A 19375-nucleotide genomic window follows, 5' to 3' on the forward strand; every position below is an offset into this window, starting at 1 on the left:
CCAGGCCCTCTCCGCTGCCATCCTCCCTACTCTATCCCAGGCCGTAGGATAAAGGAGAGGCGCCTCAAACCCACAGCCAGCCCTGGCCTGCACCCTGGGCCTGCACAGCCCACATGCCCGTGGAGCCTGCGCCCGGGTACCCTCACGCCAGCTCTGGGCCTGGCGTGGCGAGGACAGCAGCCTCAGCTGCCTCTTCTCGAGTGTCCCCTGCACCCACGCCAGGAGCACCCTGCCAGGGCTGTGGATGCAGGGGCTATTTATAACTAGCTGCCAGACCAGGTCCTGTGCCAGCACCACCTGCTGGGCCAGGCTGGGCTCAGCAGCCAGAGACGTTCTGAGGTGCTCAGAGGTGGACAGTTATCCTGGAGAAGGGGAAGCAGGTGGGGCTGGGAGCAAGTGCCCCCAGACAGGGCACACAAGCGGGGAGACCTTTCCGGAGAGGCCTCCTTCAGCTCACCCAACGCCGGGCCTCCCGGATGGGGGCAGCCGCAGGCCGTCCTCCGGGCCTGAGCTGAGGACGACTGGCAGGACTGAGGAGGGCTGTGGCAGAGACCAGCTGGGGAGTGAGGACACGCGGCGTCCGGGCCCAACTCAACCATTATCTTAACATCCATGGCACACGTGCACACTCGCTGCAAACCCTTTTACCTCATCACCCCCGTAGGCCCTGGGAGGTAGTTATTACTATTCCCACAGGAGGAAACTGAGGCGCAGGTGAGGGGACCTGGCCAAGGCCACCCAGCTCGGGGCACAGTGAGCTCGGGTTCCGTCCTGCTGAGGCCAGCGCTCCGGCTCCACCTTCCCACTGACTTCCAGGAAGCCACCTCCCCCGCCCCACCCCCAGAGGGGTCTCTCACTGGGCAAAGGCAGAGGGGCTTGCAGCAGGTGGTCACTAAGCGGTGTCTGTTCTCACGTTCTCTGACCGTGAGATGGAGACGAGAGGAGCAGAGGAGGGAGACGCCCTCACGACTCTCTGGATGTCAAGAGACCGGAGCGGGTGTCTGGGCACCCGATGTGGCCAAGAGCAGGCAATGCACTGCTTTGACGTTCCCACCTCTTGTTCATGTGTCCACCCAGGGACCCCCAAATTCTCTCGTTCTGCTTCCGTCTGGGCCTCTGATGCCATTGCACTCCCGCCCCAGGAAAGGTCTCAGTCTTCCCACGTCAGGTGTCCTGGCTTTCTGGGGTGACTCCCCTGGTGATGCAAGAGGGCCCTCAGGGCACCCAGGGCAGGCCACCCAGACTTCAGCCATACAGACTGGGAGCGGCCCCGTCCCTCTCTCCCAGCACTGCCTTGGCCTCCAGAGCAGAAAGCTGCTGGGAACATGGGAGGGGCTCTGCCTACAACCCTGGCAACGCCTCTCAGGGTGACTCAGCATTTGGGGGTCTCCACAGCCTGATGCTAAGCCGGCTTCTCTCAGCTTTGCCTCCCACATCTGAACACGGACCCTCCCCCTCAGCCGTCAGCTCCCGTCCCGTCACAGCCCATGTACCTTCCGTCCGCTGAGCTTTAGCTCACAACGTCGCCCTGCTGGTGCCGTCCTCCTCCCTTGATTCTACTTTTCCAGCTCCTACCCTGACTTCCAAGCCCAGCTGGAGTCTTCCCTCTTTCCTGGACCCAGCCCAGTGCCCTGCGTCAAGCCCTCTTCTGGATCTCCATCACGCTGGCTGTTCTGTGCCCTGAAAGCACCGCCCAGGCAGGTATCGAATCTGAATTAAGCTCCAAGGGCAGGGACTTGGTTTTGCCTATCGCTCACTATCCCACCACCTAGAACAGTACCTAGCAAGCGACAGGCACCCAATAAATACTGTTTGATTCAATGAATAAATCTCTATATCCTCGGTGCCCTGGAACAGAGGTGGGGTTCATTAATGTTTCTTTTTCTTTTTCCAATTTCTGTCTTTAAATTTTTAGAAAATTACACAACTAGGAGAACTAAATAACAGTAGGTGGTGAACTTACTGTTTCTTGGATGGATGGACAAACTCCTTAATCAGCTGCCCCCTCCTTTGGAACTGGTCACATATCGCATTCGACCATTATTTCTCTTTTTACTTGTATATCTTGTCTCCCCACCCGCCTGTAAGCTTTTGGTGGCTATGACTGAATCAAAGAAGACAGCGGCCTTCCTTTCTCCCTGCCATAGTTTGGGTGTCAGGTGTGCACCTTGCACCCAACAGGCCCTCGTCCGGTCCAGCCCCCGCCCCTGACCCATGGGCACGTCCTAAACCCTCCTCGCCCAGCACGGCCTAACAGCAGTGGGGGCAAGGAACGGTGAGAGACCCACGGAGAGGGGTCCTCTCCCTCCCACCCGAGCAGCACGAGGCATCTTCCCACCCCGCAGGGCTGGTGTGAGGACTGCAGAGCCTACAAATGAGAACGAGCTGCCTCGCCCAGAGCCCCCGAGGCAGGGGTCTGAGCATAAATATTAGCTTCCTACTTGCCTTCCTGTTTCACTGCACCAGCATGAACAAGAAGAGCATCCTGCCTTTCCTTTTCCTGTTGTGCTTCCCAGCTCTGGGGCCAGCCTGGATCCAGAGTTGCCGCTCTTATCCCCCCCTCTTACCCCTTCCCCACAAAACCCCAACTTCGCCCCCTCCCCCAGAACCCCAACCTCCCAACTCTCTGGCCAATCAGCCAGCCACCCTTCTGAACCACCCCTCAGCTCCTTGCCCCCCTTCTGTCCTTTCCAGCCACATCTTCCACCCCCCACCACACTCTCCCTCAGGCCCGCTCTTACCTGTGCCAGGGGGACTGGGGCAGTGGGCACCCGGGCTCACCTGGGTCCCATCTGTAGAGAGAAGAGAGATGGAGTGAAGCGGCTGCCGGGAGGGGCAGGGGGGGAGGAGGAGGAGAGAGGGCCAAGCCAGGCAGGCTGCCTGCTGGTCCCGGAGGCCCCACTCCAGCCCGAGGGCACCTCCAGCAGAAGCTAACGGAAAAGACAAGACCCCACCCCATTCCTTTCCTCGAGCTCCCGTGCCGCCTGAGAGCGATCCCCAGCTCCATCTTCCTCATCTGATCTTTCAAGCGGCTCAGGTATCTTGCTCTGCTGGAGCTCAGTCCACAGCAAGAAACTCAGGAGGCCCTGGTGTACGCAACGGTGCCCTCAGCCCTCCCTGATGTGCTCAGATACAATCTTCCTTGGGCAGCCAAACCAGGCTCCCCTAGCCCGAAGGGGGAGAAGAGGGCTGGGGGGCGAGGTGGGAGAGCACGGCTGGTAAGACTGCACTAAGGATGCCAGGAGGGAGATGGGGAGCAAGGGAGAGCAGGCCTGGAAGGGGAGCTGGGGCCCTCTCTGAGGCTTCCACAGTGCGGGAGGTACCAGGTCGTGGCCTGGAGGTCAAGTCAGATCTGGTGGGAGCTGTGAAGTGGCGGGTCTGGAATGCATAGCTCAAGGGCCCCACGGTAGGAACCCCTTTCCTCCTCCTGCCCCATCCTGGGTCCTGCAGCCTCTGTGCCCCCCGAGAAGAGAACCACTCAGCCTTTTTCGTGGATAACCTGAAAAAGAAGTCTTTCCTTCTGGAAATGGTCACCTCTCCCAGGCTTCTAGGCTCAGCCCAGGGCCCCTCATCCCGTTCAGAACCCATGGAACCCCATGGTAGGGCCGGTGCTGTCGGAAGCCGAGAGGCCAGGGGATCCCAGGGGCTGGCTGGGGTGGGGAAAGACAGAGCTGAGTCCTGAGGCCACCTTTCCCTCCTGCTGTCCCAGCTCAGGGCCAAGGGGATGGAGCCTGGAGCCTGGACGCCTCCTGGAGTGGGATGTGGTAGAAGCCCTCCTCAGGCAGAAGGGGTATCTTCCGAAGGACAACTGGCAGGCGCTGCACTGCTGCCTAAGGGGCAGCCCCAGTCCTCTTCCAGAAGCTGGAAGAGGACAAGTCCCTGCAGGCAGGAGCCTCTGGGGGAGGCAGCAACTCTGGGCACAGAGAGACTCCCACCAACTGCCCTCAGACACTAGTGGCCCGCGCTTCCGATGACGACATTTGGTAGGGAAATGCCGCTCCACCTGTTCAAATGCTGCCCATTCTCTGAAGTCCGGTGCAAGGCCGTCTCCTCATGAAGCTCACCCTGACCGCCCTCCACTTACCACCCACAGCGCCCACTCTGTGCCCACCGCCTCGACACTCCATTAATCAGGGTCTCTGCGGTGTCACTGCGAAGCCATGCCCATCTGCTCCTAACACCTTGCTGGGCACCTGGCATGCTCTGTTAGGAACTGGCGACTTGAACACAATGACGCTCCCCTGGCCCCCTGCCTAGCACATGGCATGCGTGCTTCTCAGGGTTTGTGAGCCTCAGGGAACAGGAGTACGGGAGGCAGCCTCCCCTCCCCAGGATGTGGTAGCCCCCCACCCTGGACTCTCTTAGGACCTCCCCTTTCTTCTGCGGGACCTGGTCCTCCAAGAGAGGTTTCTGAACTGGGCTCCCGGGTGCAGTCCCGGAGACCGTGTCTGGCCTGGGGTCCTTGGCCTCCAGTCCCTACCTCCTGGGAATTCTCCCCTAGCTCCCTCGGTCCCTGCCTGAGGGCTGGCCAGCGGCTCTCACGCGTGGGAGCACAGCCAGCTTCTCTGTGCCCAGCTCCCCTGGTAACCATGGATTCGGGACACTGTGCACCCTCTGGATAGGACAAAAGCTAATGGCCCTGAAATCTGTAGTGTTTGTTACGGGGCCCAAAAGGGATGTTCTGTGATGATGATCTATGATGATATAAACTCTGTTCAGAAAAGCTGTGTGTGTGTGTGTGTGTGTGTGTGTGTGTGTGTGTGTATTGCCGACAGGGGCAGCTTCTAAAAGCAATGCCTCGAAAAACTTCTGCTTCTCCTCCAACCCCCTAGGTTTGTACTGAGAGCCTTTGGATTCAGAAGATCCCAGAGCAAGAGAGATAAGATCTGGGGACAGCTCTCCTGTGTACCAGAGAGAGGAAAGTATCTAAAGGCACCCAGGCAGCGGCTGTACTGAAACCAGAAAGCGGCATCCCAGGGGCTTGGGGATGAATCTGGGGACCCCTCTTCTCATCAGCGCCTCTCAGAGCGCTGTTACCACTAATCTGGGGTCAGACTGAAATAAAATCAGGAGTGAATGGACCCGAGGGACAGAAAACACTGCGTAGGGCTGGACCCTTCTCCACACAGCTCCGGACCTGGGTTTAGAGCTCTCATTTCTGGAATCCTGGCCACCCCCCTATTTCTATCTTCTTTGGAAGCAACTCTAGTCAGGCTGAAGAGGCAGTTTACCTCGTGCTGAGGTTCCTATCAAGTCACCTTCCCCAACCAGACACCTGATCTTACCCAGAAATCCCACCCTAATGGGTCCACCCCGGCCCTCAGCAACCTCCAGGGCAGACACAAATGCCACTCTTCTGTCCCCTAAGCACAAGCTGGCCTCCCACTCCTCCCTTGTTGCCCCAGGCCCTCACCTGCCCAGCAGATGTGACTGGAAACCCGAGCCCGGCCTGACCACCTGCTCTCCCGGTGCTGCCAGCCCTGCATCGGGGAGGGCTTCCCCAGGAGCAACGCCACCCACAAGCCCCCTCCTAACGCCGCCTCCGATGTCTTTGTCGAGGCTGTGTCCCCCTCCCTGGTCTCCTGAGGAGCTGAAAAAGGAGAAGCAGGCAGACCCAGGCCCTGCAGGCAGAGGAAAACAGGCAGGAGCAAGAGGCCAAGCCCTGGGTCCAGGGCGGACTCCCTCCACCCCCCACCCCGCCCTCCTCAGCTCGGGTCTGCTTCCCCTGACACGGGCAGACCAAGTTTGACTTCGTGGGGGGCTGGCAAAGAAGACAAAGCTGGGGGTGAAATGGCTTCAGGAAGGCCCGAGAATAAATGAACAGAAGAGAGAACATCATGGCTGCCTGACTCTCTGACACAGAGTGAGGACTGTGCAGTGTACATTGGATCTGATGGGGCTTTAGAGATTTGCAGGCCAACACTCTCACTTCCCAGGGAGGGAAAGAAAGAGGGCAAGGGCCTATGTCATGGTCACCCAGCAGGTCAGTGGTACAGCCAGGCCGGACCAGACCAGTGCAGGGGGAAACCGAAGAAGCTGATCCCCAAAGCAGGTACTAAGTACCTCTGTGTGAGGTCACTGGTCCAGGTCTCGAAGGGATAGAAAAGTGAATAAAACCTGGTTCTCACTTTAAGGAGTTTAAGGTACAGCCCACAGTTTTTATTTGTTTTTTATTTAATTGAAAAGTATACTACTTGCAGTATACTAATTATTTCAAAGTATACTTTGAAATAATTCAAAGAGCCCCTGAAAGTATGAAACCAGAAGTTTCTCACTCATCCAACTCCCTAGAACTTCCCTAGACTCAACCCCTCTTAACAGTTTCTTGTGTCCCCCTTCCAGAAATTCTCTGCTGGTTATTAATTCTATTGCTCATTATCTTGGCACCAAGCTGCTTATTACTCAGATTTATCCAGAATCCAGTGGGCTGCACGCTGGCTGGAAACTCCTGCCCCGTGAAGTAACAGAAGCGAGGGTCCACAGCACAGAGGACATTGGCTTTGAGGTCAGATGGACGTGGGTTCAAACTCTGACTCCCTCAGTGACCGGCAGGGAGAGCCAGGGACACGTTGCAGCCTGGGCAAGCCTTGGCTATGCCTCTGAAATGAGAGGATAAGAATATGGACTGGGAAGAGGTCGTCTGAGATGAGCAACGCTGTGTGTGAAGCAGGGAGCACACGGTGGATGCTCCCGCAATGGTCGTGATTCATACTGCAGCCTCCCTCTGGCACAAGCATTTCAGTGTCTGGTACCACCTGTGTCCTCCCCTCGTCTGCCACAGTCCACTTTCTCCCAGATGTATTCCCGGTCCCATCTCTTAACCCGACTCTCCCAACCACAGGCTCTTCTCTTTCTCCTCCATCTGAACTTCTGTAAACTAACACTTTACTGTGTGCCAGGAGTTGTTCTAGGTGCCCCACGTTTGCTAATTCGCCTAACCCTCATGACAAACCTATGAGGTGGTTACTGTTTTTATCCCCATTATATAGATTAGTCAACTGAGGCCCAGCAGTATTAAATAACTTGTCTGAAGGCACATAACATGGGAGTGGCTGAGCTGGGACTCGAGCCAGGCAACTGGGCTCCAGAATCCATGTTGTCAAGCGATCCTCTCCGCTGCTGCTCCCCAGCACTTCCACTCCCACAGGCCAGCGGGTGGACAGCAAATGCAGGACCCGGCAGGGCACAGGGAAAGATCAAAAAGTCCCATAGCCCCCCAGAGACCCGAACCAGCGGCAAACTCCAGCCCTGCTGCAGGTTAGAGGGCAGACGCTGCCTGTTCCACCTTTGGGCCCCCATGAAGACAATCCCCCCATATCACTTATAGATAGCAACTGCTGACTCCGCAGATTCTAAGAAAGGATTTCGTACTATAGGTGGGAACAGGGGCCGGCGACCGACAGGATGGGGGCTCGGAGGAACACTGGCTTCATCTTCCAGGCGGTCGGGGGCCCTGCCCCGTCCCTTCTTTAGATGCTCCGCTGGGCGGGCGGGGCGGGCAGAGGCTCGGCTCCCAGGTGAGCGGCCTGGGATGTGGACCTGCCCAGACAAAGGCCTCCAGTCAGGCCGAGGCAGGGGGCCGCCGCTCTGCAGGCTCAGCAGCTGTGCGCCAGGCCGGAGGCTGGACGTGAGGGCCGCAAGGCCGGCCCTCCGCCTCCGCAGCCAGCATGCCCCTTTCCCCGCGCCTGGGGCCCTGGGGCAGCTATTTTTAGCTCTTGACACCTGGGTATTTTGCAGCCGCAGGATGTCCGGTTTGGAGTCTCTTTCTGGGAATCCCACATGGGGCAGTTGTAAACAGCCCCACGCAGCGGTGGCCCGAGCTGGGAGCTGGCACCCCCCTTTCTGCTGTTTGAGATGAATCAAACAGGAAGCAGACGTAACCATGGCAGCGGCAGCTTGAGCTCCCTGGGGGTGGGAAAGCGTCCTCCCTGGCTCCTTGTCCCTGCCCCAAGTCCATTCCATTTTGTGGCCTCTCCTCACAGATGGCAGGGGGAGCTGGGCCGTTCTGAGTTGTGAGCGGCTGGCAGTTCCTGGGACTGGCGCTCTCTGGAGAGCCTCACTGCCCTCTGGCAAAGAAAAACAGAAGTCCCTCCAAGCCCGGCCCGCTCCCGCTCCCGGGGCCTCTCAGCCCACCACTCAGGCTTCCCCGGCTGCCCTCTGTGAAGGTGGGAAGGGGAGGGCAGAGCCACTCGCTCAGGGTGTGCGGCACCCCTGAGCAGGCAGGTTCCCCCAGTCCCAGGCCCAGCCCCCTGGTCCAGCCTGCCCTAGGGTTTCCCAGCTCCCGAAAGGCCTCAAAAACCCCGGTTCCCACTTACCCTCACTCCCCTGTTCCAGGAGCACCAATCCCTGAAATAGGAAGTTCAGCATGATGTCTAACCACCATCTTTCCTATCATAAGCAAAACAGCCCGAGCAGTCAAGATGGGGCCCCCATCTGTAACACGGGGAGAAGAGTCGAGTTTCTATCAGCTTCTGCCTTTGTCTCTCCCCCTCCCCCACCCCCTGGTGCCCCACTTACACCAGCTGCTCCCTCTTAGCCGCCCGCCAGCCCCAGCCAGTCTTTCTCAAGGGCCAGCGCTTGCCCCAACAGGAAGCACGGTCACCGCCCCGGGGCTGTCTCGGAGCCGCTCCTTTCTCCCCTCTGAGGTCTCCTGTTCATGCCCTCGCCCTCACTGATCCCTCAGCTTCTGGAGACCCTGCTTCCCTGTGCACCCCACCTCTGCCTCCCGCAGGTTCTGCCTCTCCCACATGTGCCTTCCCGGCTCCTCTCACCTGTGCCACCCACGAGGCCACTCGGCCCACTCCCGAGACTGCCAGGGAAAAGCTTAAGCTACGATACTAATGTCCATCATTATTATTTTATTATTAGAAGTAACTAGTAATATTAGTATGATCAACAACCATGTGCTGAATGCTTACTGGGTGCTGGTTACTGTGCTAAGCGTCTGACTTGTACCGTCTCATTCGGTCCTCACAACCACCCTATGAGGTCGATACTGCTACCATCCTCACGTTACAAAGGAAGGAAACTGAGGCTCAGAGAGGTTAAGAAACTTGCCGAGGTCACACAGGTGGTAAGTGGGGCTTCTGGGACTCCAGAACCTAAGCTATCATCACTACACTGGTGTTTACAACTAGTCCCACCCACCGAGGTGAGGTAAGGCCACCAAGGGGCCACAGGACATAGTGCGGTCCCAACATCTGAAGGCCTGGGCGTGACTCACATGTTCCCACAGCGCCGGTACTCCATCCAGAAAACAACAACAAAAATAAAAACAGAATCCTCTCTGCCCGTGTCCCGCACATGCTTTTTCATGCCCAGGAGGCACTCCCCGACCCCATCCTCACTTCCTTTTTCATCTTACGTTTTCCCTGCTTTTTAAATGTACATATTACCATTGTATCATTTCCTGTAAGCTGCCCCCAGCAGGGTATAACTAAACAAGCAAACCCCCAGGTGCCGTGGAGGATCAATGCTGTGTGAAAGCACTCTGGAAACTGTCAAGCCCTGTCTAAAATGCAGGTTGCATAACCAGAGCAAGACACCCACAGAGCAGCTACTTGGGAGTGAATCGAATCCCCCAGGGAGGGGATGCTCTCGCACTCTCTCCTCTCTCACACACCGGGGCAGGCCATGGGCAGGGATGGAGGCACTCACAAGTGCAAAAGGGAGCACCCATCTTCAGGGCAGGCTCCTGGGGACCAGGAACATAACCAAACAGCCGTCAGCACCCTTGGACCTGGGGCAGGGAGAGACAGAGGCCACAGCGAGACCTTGGCCTGCTCCATGGCCCGGGGCATCACGGATATGAGTCCGTGAATAGCAACAAGCTATGAATGCTGGCACTCACAGGGATGCCACATTAATATTCATGACAGTAAATACCAGATCCCCATCCCAGTTATGCCCCAGAATCCCACTCATTTTGCCTGTTATTTTTGGAAGATGGCAGAACTCTGTCGGGTAGATTCTCCAGGTGACATGATTCCCTTTTGTGGCCACGGCTGCCCTTGAGACTCGCTCAGCTGGGGTTTTTCCAGACCACAGATCCAGCCAGGGTGCTTACACAGCTTTCAGGGAATTCAAAAGCCAGATGCATAGTCCTGGGTACAGATTTGGACAAACCAGCTGTGAAGGACAATTTCTAGCCAACTGCGAATTCGATGAGATGAAAATTTACTGCACTGGAAGGTGGAGATCACTGACTGAAAAAAATGGCATACGTGGTATGGTCTTGTTTTGGTAAGAAGCACGATATATAAAGGCACGTCAGGAGATGGGAAGGTGTACACTGAGGTACTGTGGCAGTGATCTCCCATTGCTGGGATTGGGATGTTTCTTATTCTTTCATTTTTGCTCCTCTGTGTTGTCTGATTGTCTACGATGCACAGGAACTGCCTCTGTAATAATAAAACAGAACTGATGTGTATATGTACACCCACACAATATCAAGATGGCACTGCCAATGGGCGGCAAAGTCAGGATGCGACCTCTGGTTCCCGTGAGAACTAGGACATAGGGCTTTCACTGATTCCACGTATTACATTCTTGGACCCCATATCCTCTGGAGTTCTGCATTATCTACAGCTCAGCATCCTCCGCCTCTCCCGAATCATACAGAGGGCCTAGCACAGGCCTGGGCACCAAGTCAGGACTGACTTAATGGATGCCTGTAGGCTGAATAATGATGATTTCCTGAAAGAAATGCCTCCTGCCCCTTCCAGGGCCACTGTGCTGGGAATACTGACTGCTGACATCACTGACCTTCTCATCCCTCCTCTGCCTCATGCTCCTCTTAAAAGCTGCCAGGGAGGGGGCTAAAATAAAGGTCACCCCAACAGATGCTGGCAAGGTACTTACTCCACAGCAGGGCCATCAGGGCCGGTCCCATCCCAGACCCTCCCCAGTGCCAGCTGGCAGCGAGGCCCTCAGGTTCCCCCGCATCCTGCCTCACTGGGAGAGGCCAGGGGTGGGGGAGTGAAAGAGAGAAGGGGTCCACCCTGTGACTTCTGGCTATAGACTCCCGCTGTTCCAGGCCCTTATGGGTGGAGGAATCTGGAACAGTGAATTTGGCCTGGTTTTTCCTGTGAACTGGGGCTGAGCCCAGTTTCTGTTCTTCATGTCTTTAACATTCCCTATCCCTGACCTTCAAAAATATGAACAATAACATCAATAATAGTGATAATATTCTGTGTGCACTGACTTCATACCAGACACGGTGCTAACCTTACTTACTTTAATCTTGAGAACAACTCCAGGAGCTTGAAACTATTATTATTTTCATATTACAGAGATGGAGAAACTGAGGCACAGAGAGCCCTGTGCCCAAGGTTACACTTAGTGGTTTGCAGGAGAAACAAGGACGCTGCCACATTCCTCCCTCTGTGTCCTCACTCGGAAGGCCCTTCTGCCGAGCTTTGCAATGGGCACAGGAGAGTCGAGGGTGATCATTCACATCTGTAGGGCGCATTAGAATCCACCGCGTGTTAATACGCGCGTATGAGCAAATCCCCACATGAAAGACTAGGAAATCAAGTCTCAGAGCCCTTGGCAGCCTTGCACGAGGTCCCATAGCCATTCAGCTGGGATTCAAACCCAGGTCTTTGGTCTGAGAATGGCCAGCTTCTTCCCCTCTATCACACAGTCTCCTTGGCCCAACTCTCAAGATGGCTCTGAAGGCCTGGAAGGGAGATGCACAGCCTCTAGCACCCTGGAGATGAAGCCTGCGCCCAGCCCCTCGCCCGGTGGGGGTGGGGTGCTGTGCCAGCACCTCATCAGCGGCTCCACCGTGACTCACTCCTGGGACCCAGGGGAAACACAGCCCTGAGCTGCGGGCAAACACGGCCTGCCGCCTGCCCCGCCTCCAGCTCCCCGCCTCCACATTTGCTAACCGAAACCCGGCTGCTGCTATTTTTAACCCTCCAGCTCCCCCTGGCCTGGGGCTCCCCCCGTCACCCCACCCCCACCCCCTGCCCCAACCGGGTGCTACCAGCCCGTCATTCTGAGAGCAGTTCCACAACCTGAACGCCCAGGAGGGCGCAGCGGATGCCCGTGCAGGTTTGTGGGGCGAGCAAAACAAGACGGTTACGGCCCCGTCGCCCCGTCGCCGAATTCCCCCACCCCGACGCTTTCCGAACCTGTGGCTCCCCGCCTGCCCCGCTTCTCCCTGTCATCCTGGCAGCGGGGGAGGGAGGAATGGGACTTCCAGGGCTGGGGTGGGGGGGCGCTGCAGGAGCCAGAGCTGGCCTCCTCGGGGTGCAAGAGAGCTGAGCTGGACTCCCGAAGAGAGATGGGGTCCCCCTCATTCCCCCCAGGCCACCAGGCTCGCCCTGAAAGCCCAGGGTCTCTGCCCACCAGGGTTTCCAATCCCTGCAGGCAACATGGGGAAAAAAGGAAGTGGCTGGTGAAGGGGTGGGGATGGTGAGTTTAGCCCAGGGCCCTCCTCGTGAGATGTCCCCTCCCCATCCTGGGCAGAAGGCCTGGGAGACACAGGAGTCCAGGGGGTGACTGCACCCAGCAGCCTAAAGGAGGCCCAGGGTTGAAAGACTCCAGGCAGCGGGTTGGAGGGTGGGAGGCCAGACAGGGCCTCTTCTCTTATGTGAGGGCTCCTCTGATACTCAGCTCTCTGAGGAAAGGGCCCTACCATCCTGCAGCCGGCAGCTCTGGGGCCCCAGGGAAAACCTAGCACGAGAAGAGCCTGGAGGTGAGAGGGGTCTGAAGGCTGCTTTGCTGATGTGAAAGTTAACCTCCTGAGACGGGGGTGAAGGGGTAGGGCTGCCGGGGGAACCAGGGAGGCACTGCCTTCTAGCTGTCATCCGCTGCCCCCACCCAACACCTCCCAAGCCCCCGGCTCAGAGTCTCACCCAGTTTGAGGAGCAGATCCCAAGGGCCCAGGAGAAGCTCTGGAGCGCCCAGCCAAAGATCTGCCCCGCTCCCCCTCTCCGGCCCCGGCCCCCTGCTCGGCCCCCTGCTCGGCCCCCTGCTCGGCCAGGCCCTCCCTTTGCCCTGTCCTCGCTGGCCCCTGCCCCAGCCCTTCTTTCTGGTGTGTCCTCTCTTCCAGGGCCCAGCTCCTCTCTAAGCCTTGACCCCCCTCTCTCCTCAGTGATTCCTGAGTCAGGTACATAAATCCCAGTGGCCAGAGGCAGCCAGGCTAGACCAAGAGGGGAGGGACTTGGCACTGGAGTTGTAGGGTGGGGAGATGGGGAGGAAGGGAACGAGGTGGGAGGAAGGTGAGGCAGGAGGGTCAGGAATGGGCTGGCACTTGAGAGAGGCTGCCGCCTTCCCAACACCCGACATGTCGACAGGGCCCTGGACTCGGCCCTGCGAAGGGAAAGAGGCTGCTCCCCCAAGCGCCGAAGCAGGCTGGGTCCAGCCCTGTCCAGCTCCCCCTCCTCCTCTCCCCTTCTGCCAGCCTCTGGGGACTGCTTGAGCAGCCAAGACCCTGCTGTTCCATGCCAGGCAAAAGGCTGGCGATTGGGCTCCAATCCTCTGCCAGCGCTCAGCCCAGGTCTCTCACCTGGATCCAGGCAGTTGCCAAGAATGGCTCAGAAGCTCTGAGGGCTCACTTCTAGTCGGGGGAGGTGAGAGCAGGCATCGATGTCACTTCTCAAGCAGGCCTCCCCTGGCCGCCCTATCTAAGGAAGTGCCACCTTGTTATTCTCTATTGCCGCACCTGGTTCATTTCCTTCTTAGGGTTTATCGCAATGGGTAACTAGATGTATATACTCATTTCTTTACTTGCTTACTTGTCTTACTGTCTCCTCCACTAGAGTGGAAGTTCCCTGAGGTCAGATGCCCTGCCTCTGTGTCCACTGTGTATCTGTGCCTGGGACCTGGCACACAGCAAGGCTCAGTAAGCATCCAATGGGTAACTAAATAGCTGAGTGCCTGGCTCAGTAAAGGGGGCCTTCTGGTTGCCAACCTCACTCTTAGGATTGACAAGCAACAGTTCCAGGATTTCCCCAGGGAGGAGGAAGCAGGATGTAACAGGAAGAGCAAGGTCAGGAAGCCCGGGACCCCAGGGAAAAGGTCAAGGCCCAGTAAGCATCCGCACCAGTCCCATCTGGTCCACGGCATCACGCTGAGTATGGACATGTACACAAATGCACACGCAGAGGACGCATGGGTAGGTCCTGGACTGGTCTTGAAAGGCTTGAATTTTGTCCTGGTTCTTCCTCTTAATATCCCTGTGTCCTTGGACAAACCACATACCTTCTGTGGGTCTCAGTTTCCTCAAAAGAAAATATGAAGAGATTGGTGGTCCTCAAACACGGCTTTGCACCAGCTCACTGAAGCACATGTCAAACTCCAGATTCCCAGGCCCCACCCCTGCAGATCCTGAGTCTATCTAGAATGGGGCCTGAAGATCTTTATTTTTAATACATTCCCAGGTGACTCTAAAGCAAATGCTCCGGGAACCGGCATTTGAGGAGGGATGAAAACGCTTTCCAGCAAATACCTGGACTTCTATTAAAAAAGCCACTCCTGCACAGGCATACATCCCCCCAAAATGTGTCCATATACCCCACGCAGAGCCATGAATTGCAAAGGTGCACAACTCTACAGACGACACACATCTGTACTACACGTGTGCACGTCCCCCAGACACCCAACAAAGAGTCACCACATGGATCACAAATTGCCACGGGATCACCTCTGCATACACAGCCCAGGGGCACACATGCAGGCCCACCACCACATACCCAGTGTGCACACACACCCATCACGTGTTGACCCACACTAAACAGACACTATCCTGAATTTATTTTGCCTCTGGGAACTGGTCCAGGACCAAAGGAGCTATGCTCTGCTGATGAAAACATCCCTCCCGCCTCTGCCACCCCCCACCCCTTGCCCCAGGCAGCATGCTGTCCAGCTCCCCCTCGAAGGGGGAGAGCTGCTGGAGGACAGTGGGGAGATGGGATGAGGGGAGGCACGGAGCCCTCCCCGAAGTCCAGCAGGCCCTCTCTTCCCCGTCCCCCCCAGGAGGTGCAAAAGGGCCTCCACCCAGCCCAGCCCCCGACCCCGACCCCCAGTGTTCACTCAACCCACTTGCCTAGATTCCCAAGCCCTGGGCCTAGGGAGCCAAAATGGCAAGGGAGGTGGCCAGATTGAGGGACTCCTCCTAATACTCAGACCTCTAAGGAAAGGGCTGTCTGGGGGCACTTTCCTGCAGCTCGAAAGCCTGGGTCCCCCAGGGAAGGTTGCCACAGAAACAGGGGGAAATATCACAGGGAAACACAATACCCGGCAGGGTCACCTGCTGACCAGGCTTCCTGCTGTGTTGCCCACCCCCCATCTCATTGCCTTCTTGGCCTCCTTCTCTGGCTCCTATTCTGGCCTTAGCCTAGGCCTCCTCACCATTGCTCTCCTTCCTGCCTCCCCTGGGTTAGGGAAAGCAGCCTTATGCAGAAACTCTGCCCCTTTTGGTTCCAAACAACAACATCAGGGATGGCCCAGAGCTGAGTCCCCCGCTCCTAATCCTACCAGCATCCCCACCACAGGAAATCAAAGCTTCCTGCCCCAGAGGAAGTGCCCCATCTAGTGAACAAATCCAACACATAAACGCACAGTCCCGGAGCCTTGGGGAGGACAGAGGCCAGCTCCCACGCCTTACCCCGGCCCTGTTTCCAGCAATACCCCACACCCCACTACAGGCCCCAGTCTCAACGCCGACTGAGGACAGGTCAGGGCCGAGGCGTGACGGGGGCGTGGGCAGGACCTGAGCCAGACCAGGGGAGGAGAAGGCCAGGAGAATGGGCACGGGCAGTTAGAAGGTCTGGTCCCAGCCCTGCTCAGCCTGCCATTCCCTGGCTGGGTGACCCTGGGCCTTGCATTAGCTCATCTTCTCTCAGACCCCTGCCAACTTCAAAATTACTAGCTCTTACAAGGAAAGGTCAGGAGAAGGAAGGCACAGAGATGGCAGGGGTTACGCAGGTTTTGGCCTTGGGCAAGGACGCCTGCAGCTACCGGAGGGTCCCCACTCCCTACGCCCATCACACGTGCGTTTCTCACTTCCAAGGGCTTCATATCCGAATTGAGGAGAGGATGGACGAAGAGAAGGTTCCAACTCTCATTCCCAGAGCAGGATGAAAGCTGGGGTCCATGATTCCTGAAGGAAGTGGGGGGCATGATAGCCCCCACCGATCCATCTCCTCCTCTGTGGTCATTTTACTGATGGGGAAACTGAGCTTCAGCGTCCAAGCGGAGTGACCCCAGTTTAGATTCTTGGCACAGTCAGTGCAAGATCTGAATGCAACCTTCTCAGCCTCAGGATCACAGCTTAAGACTTGGTGGCCAGAGAGACGCCCACCCCTGGGCTCAAGCTAAGGAACGCAGAGACCTCGGGAGAACACTTCCCGGGGCCAATTCCAGATGTTATACCAAGAAGCAGCTCTGAGCCTGGCCAAGCCAGGGACGAGAAACATGAGGGGACGAAAGGCAGGGGAGGAGTCTCAGCAGGTCCAGGACCTGGTTCCAATCCAGGGTCACTGGGAACAACACAGCAAGACTGCTTTGCGCCTTAGTTTCCCCAGAAGCGACTCCACAGAGGAGGAAGCTTACTTATTAATTCAGGTGGGTAGAGGGAACAGAGCAGAGTAGGGCGGTTGACGTGCTGAGCAATGAGGAGGTAAGAGATGTCTGGCAGAGGCTGGAGAAGGAGCTTCCAAGAGGGCTGGTATGAGGAGAGGAGTGTGAGTGTGCGGCGGCCTAAACCACTTGGAGGACCTGGCCCGTGGGGTCCTATGGGGGAGAAATGGGCCACCAAGGTGGCCCATTAGGAGGTAGGAAACTGAGTCACATTCTCTTTTCTTTCAGCCCAGTGGCTGGGCAGGGGTCTTAGGAAGGTTCCCATGGATCCAGGTGCAAGTCCAGGGAACAGGCTGATGAATCCAGATGTTGAGTCCCCAGCAGGGCCACTGAAACTGGTAGGCAGAGCTGGGCCTCAAGCAGATGTTGAATGAGGGTGTGGGGAGGGATGGGCAGCAGCAAGACAGCCAGTGTCCAGATGCAGGGGGAGGCCTCTGGGGAATGCAGGACAGCCAGCAGGGACGGGGGATGGCCTGGACTTGGCGGGAGGAGCACCAGTGGCTGGCAAGGTCAGATCCGAATGGGTAGCCTGGGCAGCGGGAGGGAAGGAAATGGGGGTAGGGGGAGCTGGGTGGCCTGCAAGCCCCGGAGGTCTCTCTCTCAGCCCACAGGCCTAGAAACTCTGGGCGTCAGGGCCCAGCCCAGCTGCCAGATTTGCCGCCTGCTCTTACTCCCCAGGACCAACAGACCGCAGGCTTGGGGGCACACATCCTGTCCCCCACCACTCACTACACAGCCTGCGGTCACCATCTTCCCGCGCCCCTCCAGCAGCGCCGCAGCTCACTCGGGCACAGGTGTCTCTTCACCATGATGGGGTGAGCAAAGGTGGGGGGCGGGGGCGGTGCTGAGAGAAACCTCGCTGTCAGAGACCCTCCCTCCCAGGGATCACTCTTCCCAGCGGAAGGGTCGGAGTACGGTCCGGCCGGGATTCGCGGGATGGGGGCGCTGATGTCCGGGGCTAAGAGCCCGGCTCCAACTCAATGGGTCCTGCCCTTTGCCCTGCGCTTCCCAATCTTCCGCCCCGGAGCACCGCCCCCTCCCGGGGCCGCGGCAGCCGTCCCTCGCTCCCGGGTCCCCCGGTCCGTTCTCCCCGCAAACGGGGGTGATGGGACGCCGGGCCCGCGCACCGGCGGCCCGGGGCCTCCAACTCCCTCCCTCGGGCCTGTCGCTGCCCCGCGGCTGGCGGATGTGGGCGCCCCGCTGGAGGCCCGAACCCTCCGGCCCCGGAACCAGCCCGGGCCGGGAGCCTGCCAGAGCCCCGCGGAGACGGGCGGGGCGGGCACGGTCGGGGGGCGCGCACGCCGGGCCGGGCCCGCGGGGCCGCCCGGAGCCCGAGCCGGAGCCCGAGCCGGAGCCCGAGCCCGGGCGGGCGGCGCTGGGTGCCGCGCGCAGGGCGGGGCGGGCGGGGGGCGGCAGCCCAGTACTCACCAGCGCCGGGGTTGTGCATCCAGGGGCCGGGGCCCTCAGAGCGGGGGGCTCATGGCGGGGCGGGGGGCTGGGGCGCCGGCCTCACATCCCCCCGGTCGCCGGAGGCTGCGGAGCGACTGTGAGACGGCGAGAGGAAGGGAGGGGGCCGGGAGGGGGAGGGCCCTGGCAGCCCGGCCGGCCGGGTAGGATGACAATGGAAGGAAATGCTTTATCTGAGTCTGAGAGCGGGCCAAGGGGGAGGGGAGGGAGGGGGCCGGCGCTCGCGGCCCGGGGACACACCACCTCGCAGACACGGCGCGGCGCCCGGGCTGGCGGGCGGCGGACACCCCGCGCGGCCGGCTCGCGGAGAGGCAGCGCCGAACCCGGAACGTGGGACGCGGCCCCGACCCGCCCGCGGACGCCGCGCTGCCGCCCAGCCCCGGCCGCCGCGCGGCGCAGCGACCCGCGCACAATTCCCGGAAACTCAGATACCTGAGCGCACGCACCCTCGCAGACACCACGTACGCGAGCACACATCCATGTTTACCCGGGGCAGACTCGTTCACACAGACACTCTGCAGGGGAGGACCCCCGCGCTCACAAGCACACACACGTACGGCCCACCAGCCAACAGCTACACAGGGGGACAGCGGGACACGCGTGGAGTCCCCAGTCCCGGCGAGGAGTACCAGACAGACACCCCCGCCCCCCGCCCCAAGCACGACTTGCCTGAGGAAAGTTCCAGGATCTGATTTGAATCACTGCCCAGCCCTCCCCCTCTGCCACCTCCTCCCCCCCCACCCCCCCACCCCCGCACCCCCGACCTCGCCAGCTGAGGGGAATCGAAGGGTCCAGCCTGTTCCTATTAAAAGAAAAAGGGGGTGGGGGTGGTGCGGATTTTGAAAGTTTTCTTTTTTTAAAGAAATTTCTCAAGGGATTTCCTTCCCTCCTCTCCTCTTCCTCTCTTCCTCCCATTCCTCTCCCCCCACCACCCTCCCCCCTACTTTCCCCCTCCCGGTCCCTATGAGTCAAACTTCAGCAATGTGCCCAGTGTCTCCCAGTGCATTACAGCGGATCACAGAAATGTTCCAGTCTGTGAGTCGGAATGCAGCCGCCTCCAGCCCTCCCTCAGCTAATAAACTCAGCTCCGGGCTGGCTTTACGCAGCAGCCCTCCCTGCCCCCCCTCCCTTTTAGCGGGACCAGAAGGTCAGAGTCAGGGGTCAGGGGCTGAGGCCCTCGCCATTGTGCTTCCCGGCCTGGTCTATCAGCCCTGTAGCCGTTGGCAATCTGCTGGGTCAGAGACACAGCGGCTCCCGGGAAGGGGAGAGGTCTGCAACGGAAACGCTGGGCTCTCCAGCGCTGGGGGCCTCACTGCTA

General features: G+C 58.8%; 1 protein-coding gene across 8 annotated transcripts in view; it reads right to left on the reverse strand.

The window, feature by feature from the left end:
* The window catches only part of HDAC7 (histone deacetylase 7), a 35975-nt gene extending 17304 nt beyond the window's left edge, over positions 1 to 18671 (reverse strand). For 2 of the 8 annotated variants that reach the window (XR_009505354.1, XM_059935758.1), the window contains exons 1-2: positions 7882 to 8054; positions 2742 to 2792 (exon numbers count right to left, since the gene is read on the reverse strand). Coding sequence is in view for 7 of the 8 variants with exons in the window: in XM_059935758.1 (XP_059791741.1) it covers positions 2742 to 2792; positions 7882 to 7957 (127 nt within the window). In the remaining variant the exon portion in view is untranslated. Of the gene's footprint in view, positions 1 to 2741; positions 2793 to 7881; positions 8055 to 8315; positions 8383 to 18018; positions 18359 to 18489 lie in introns of those variants that run through there. The other 6 variants (XM_059935760.1, XM_059935763.1, XM_059935761.1 and 3 more) reach the window with 5 other exon arrangements.
* Positions 18672 to 19375: the final 704 nt, after the last annotated feature.

This window comes from Balaenoptera ricei, chromosome 10 (genome assembly GCF_028023285.1).
Source record: "Balaenoptera ricei isolate mBalRic1 chromosome 10, mBalRic1.hap2, whole genome shotgun sequence".
NCBI classification, from domain to species: Eukaryota; Metazoa; Chordata; class Mammalia; order Artiodactyla; family Balaenopteridae; genus Balaenoptera; species Balaenoptera ricei.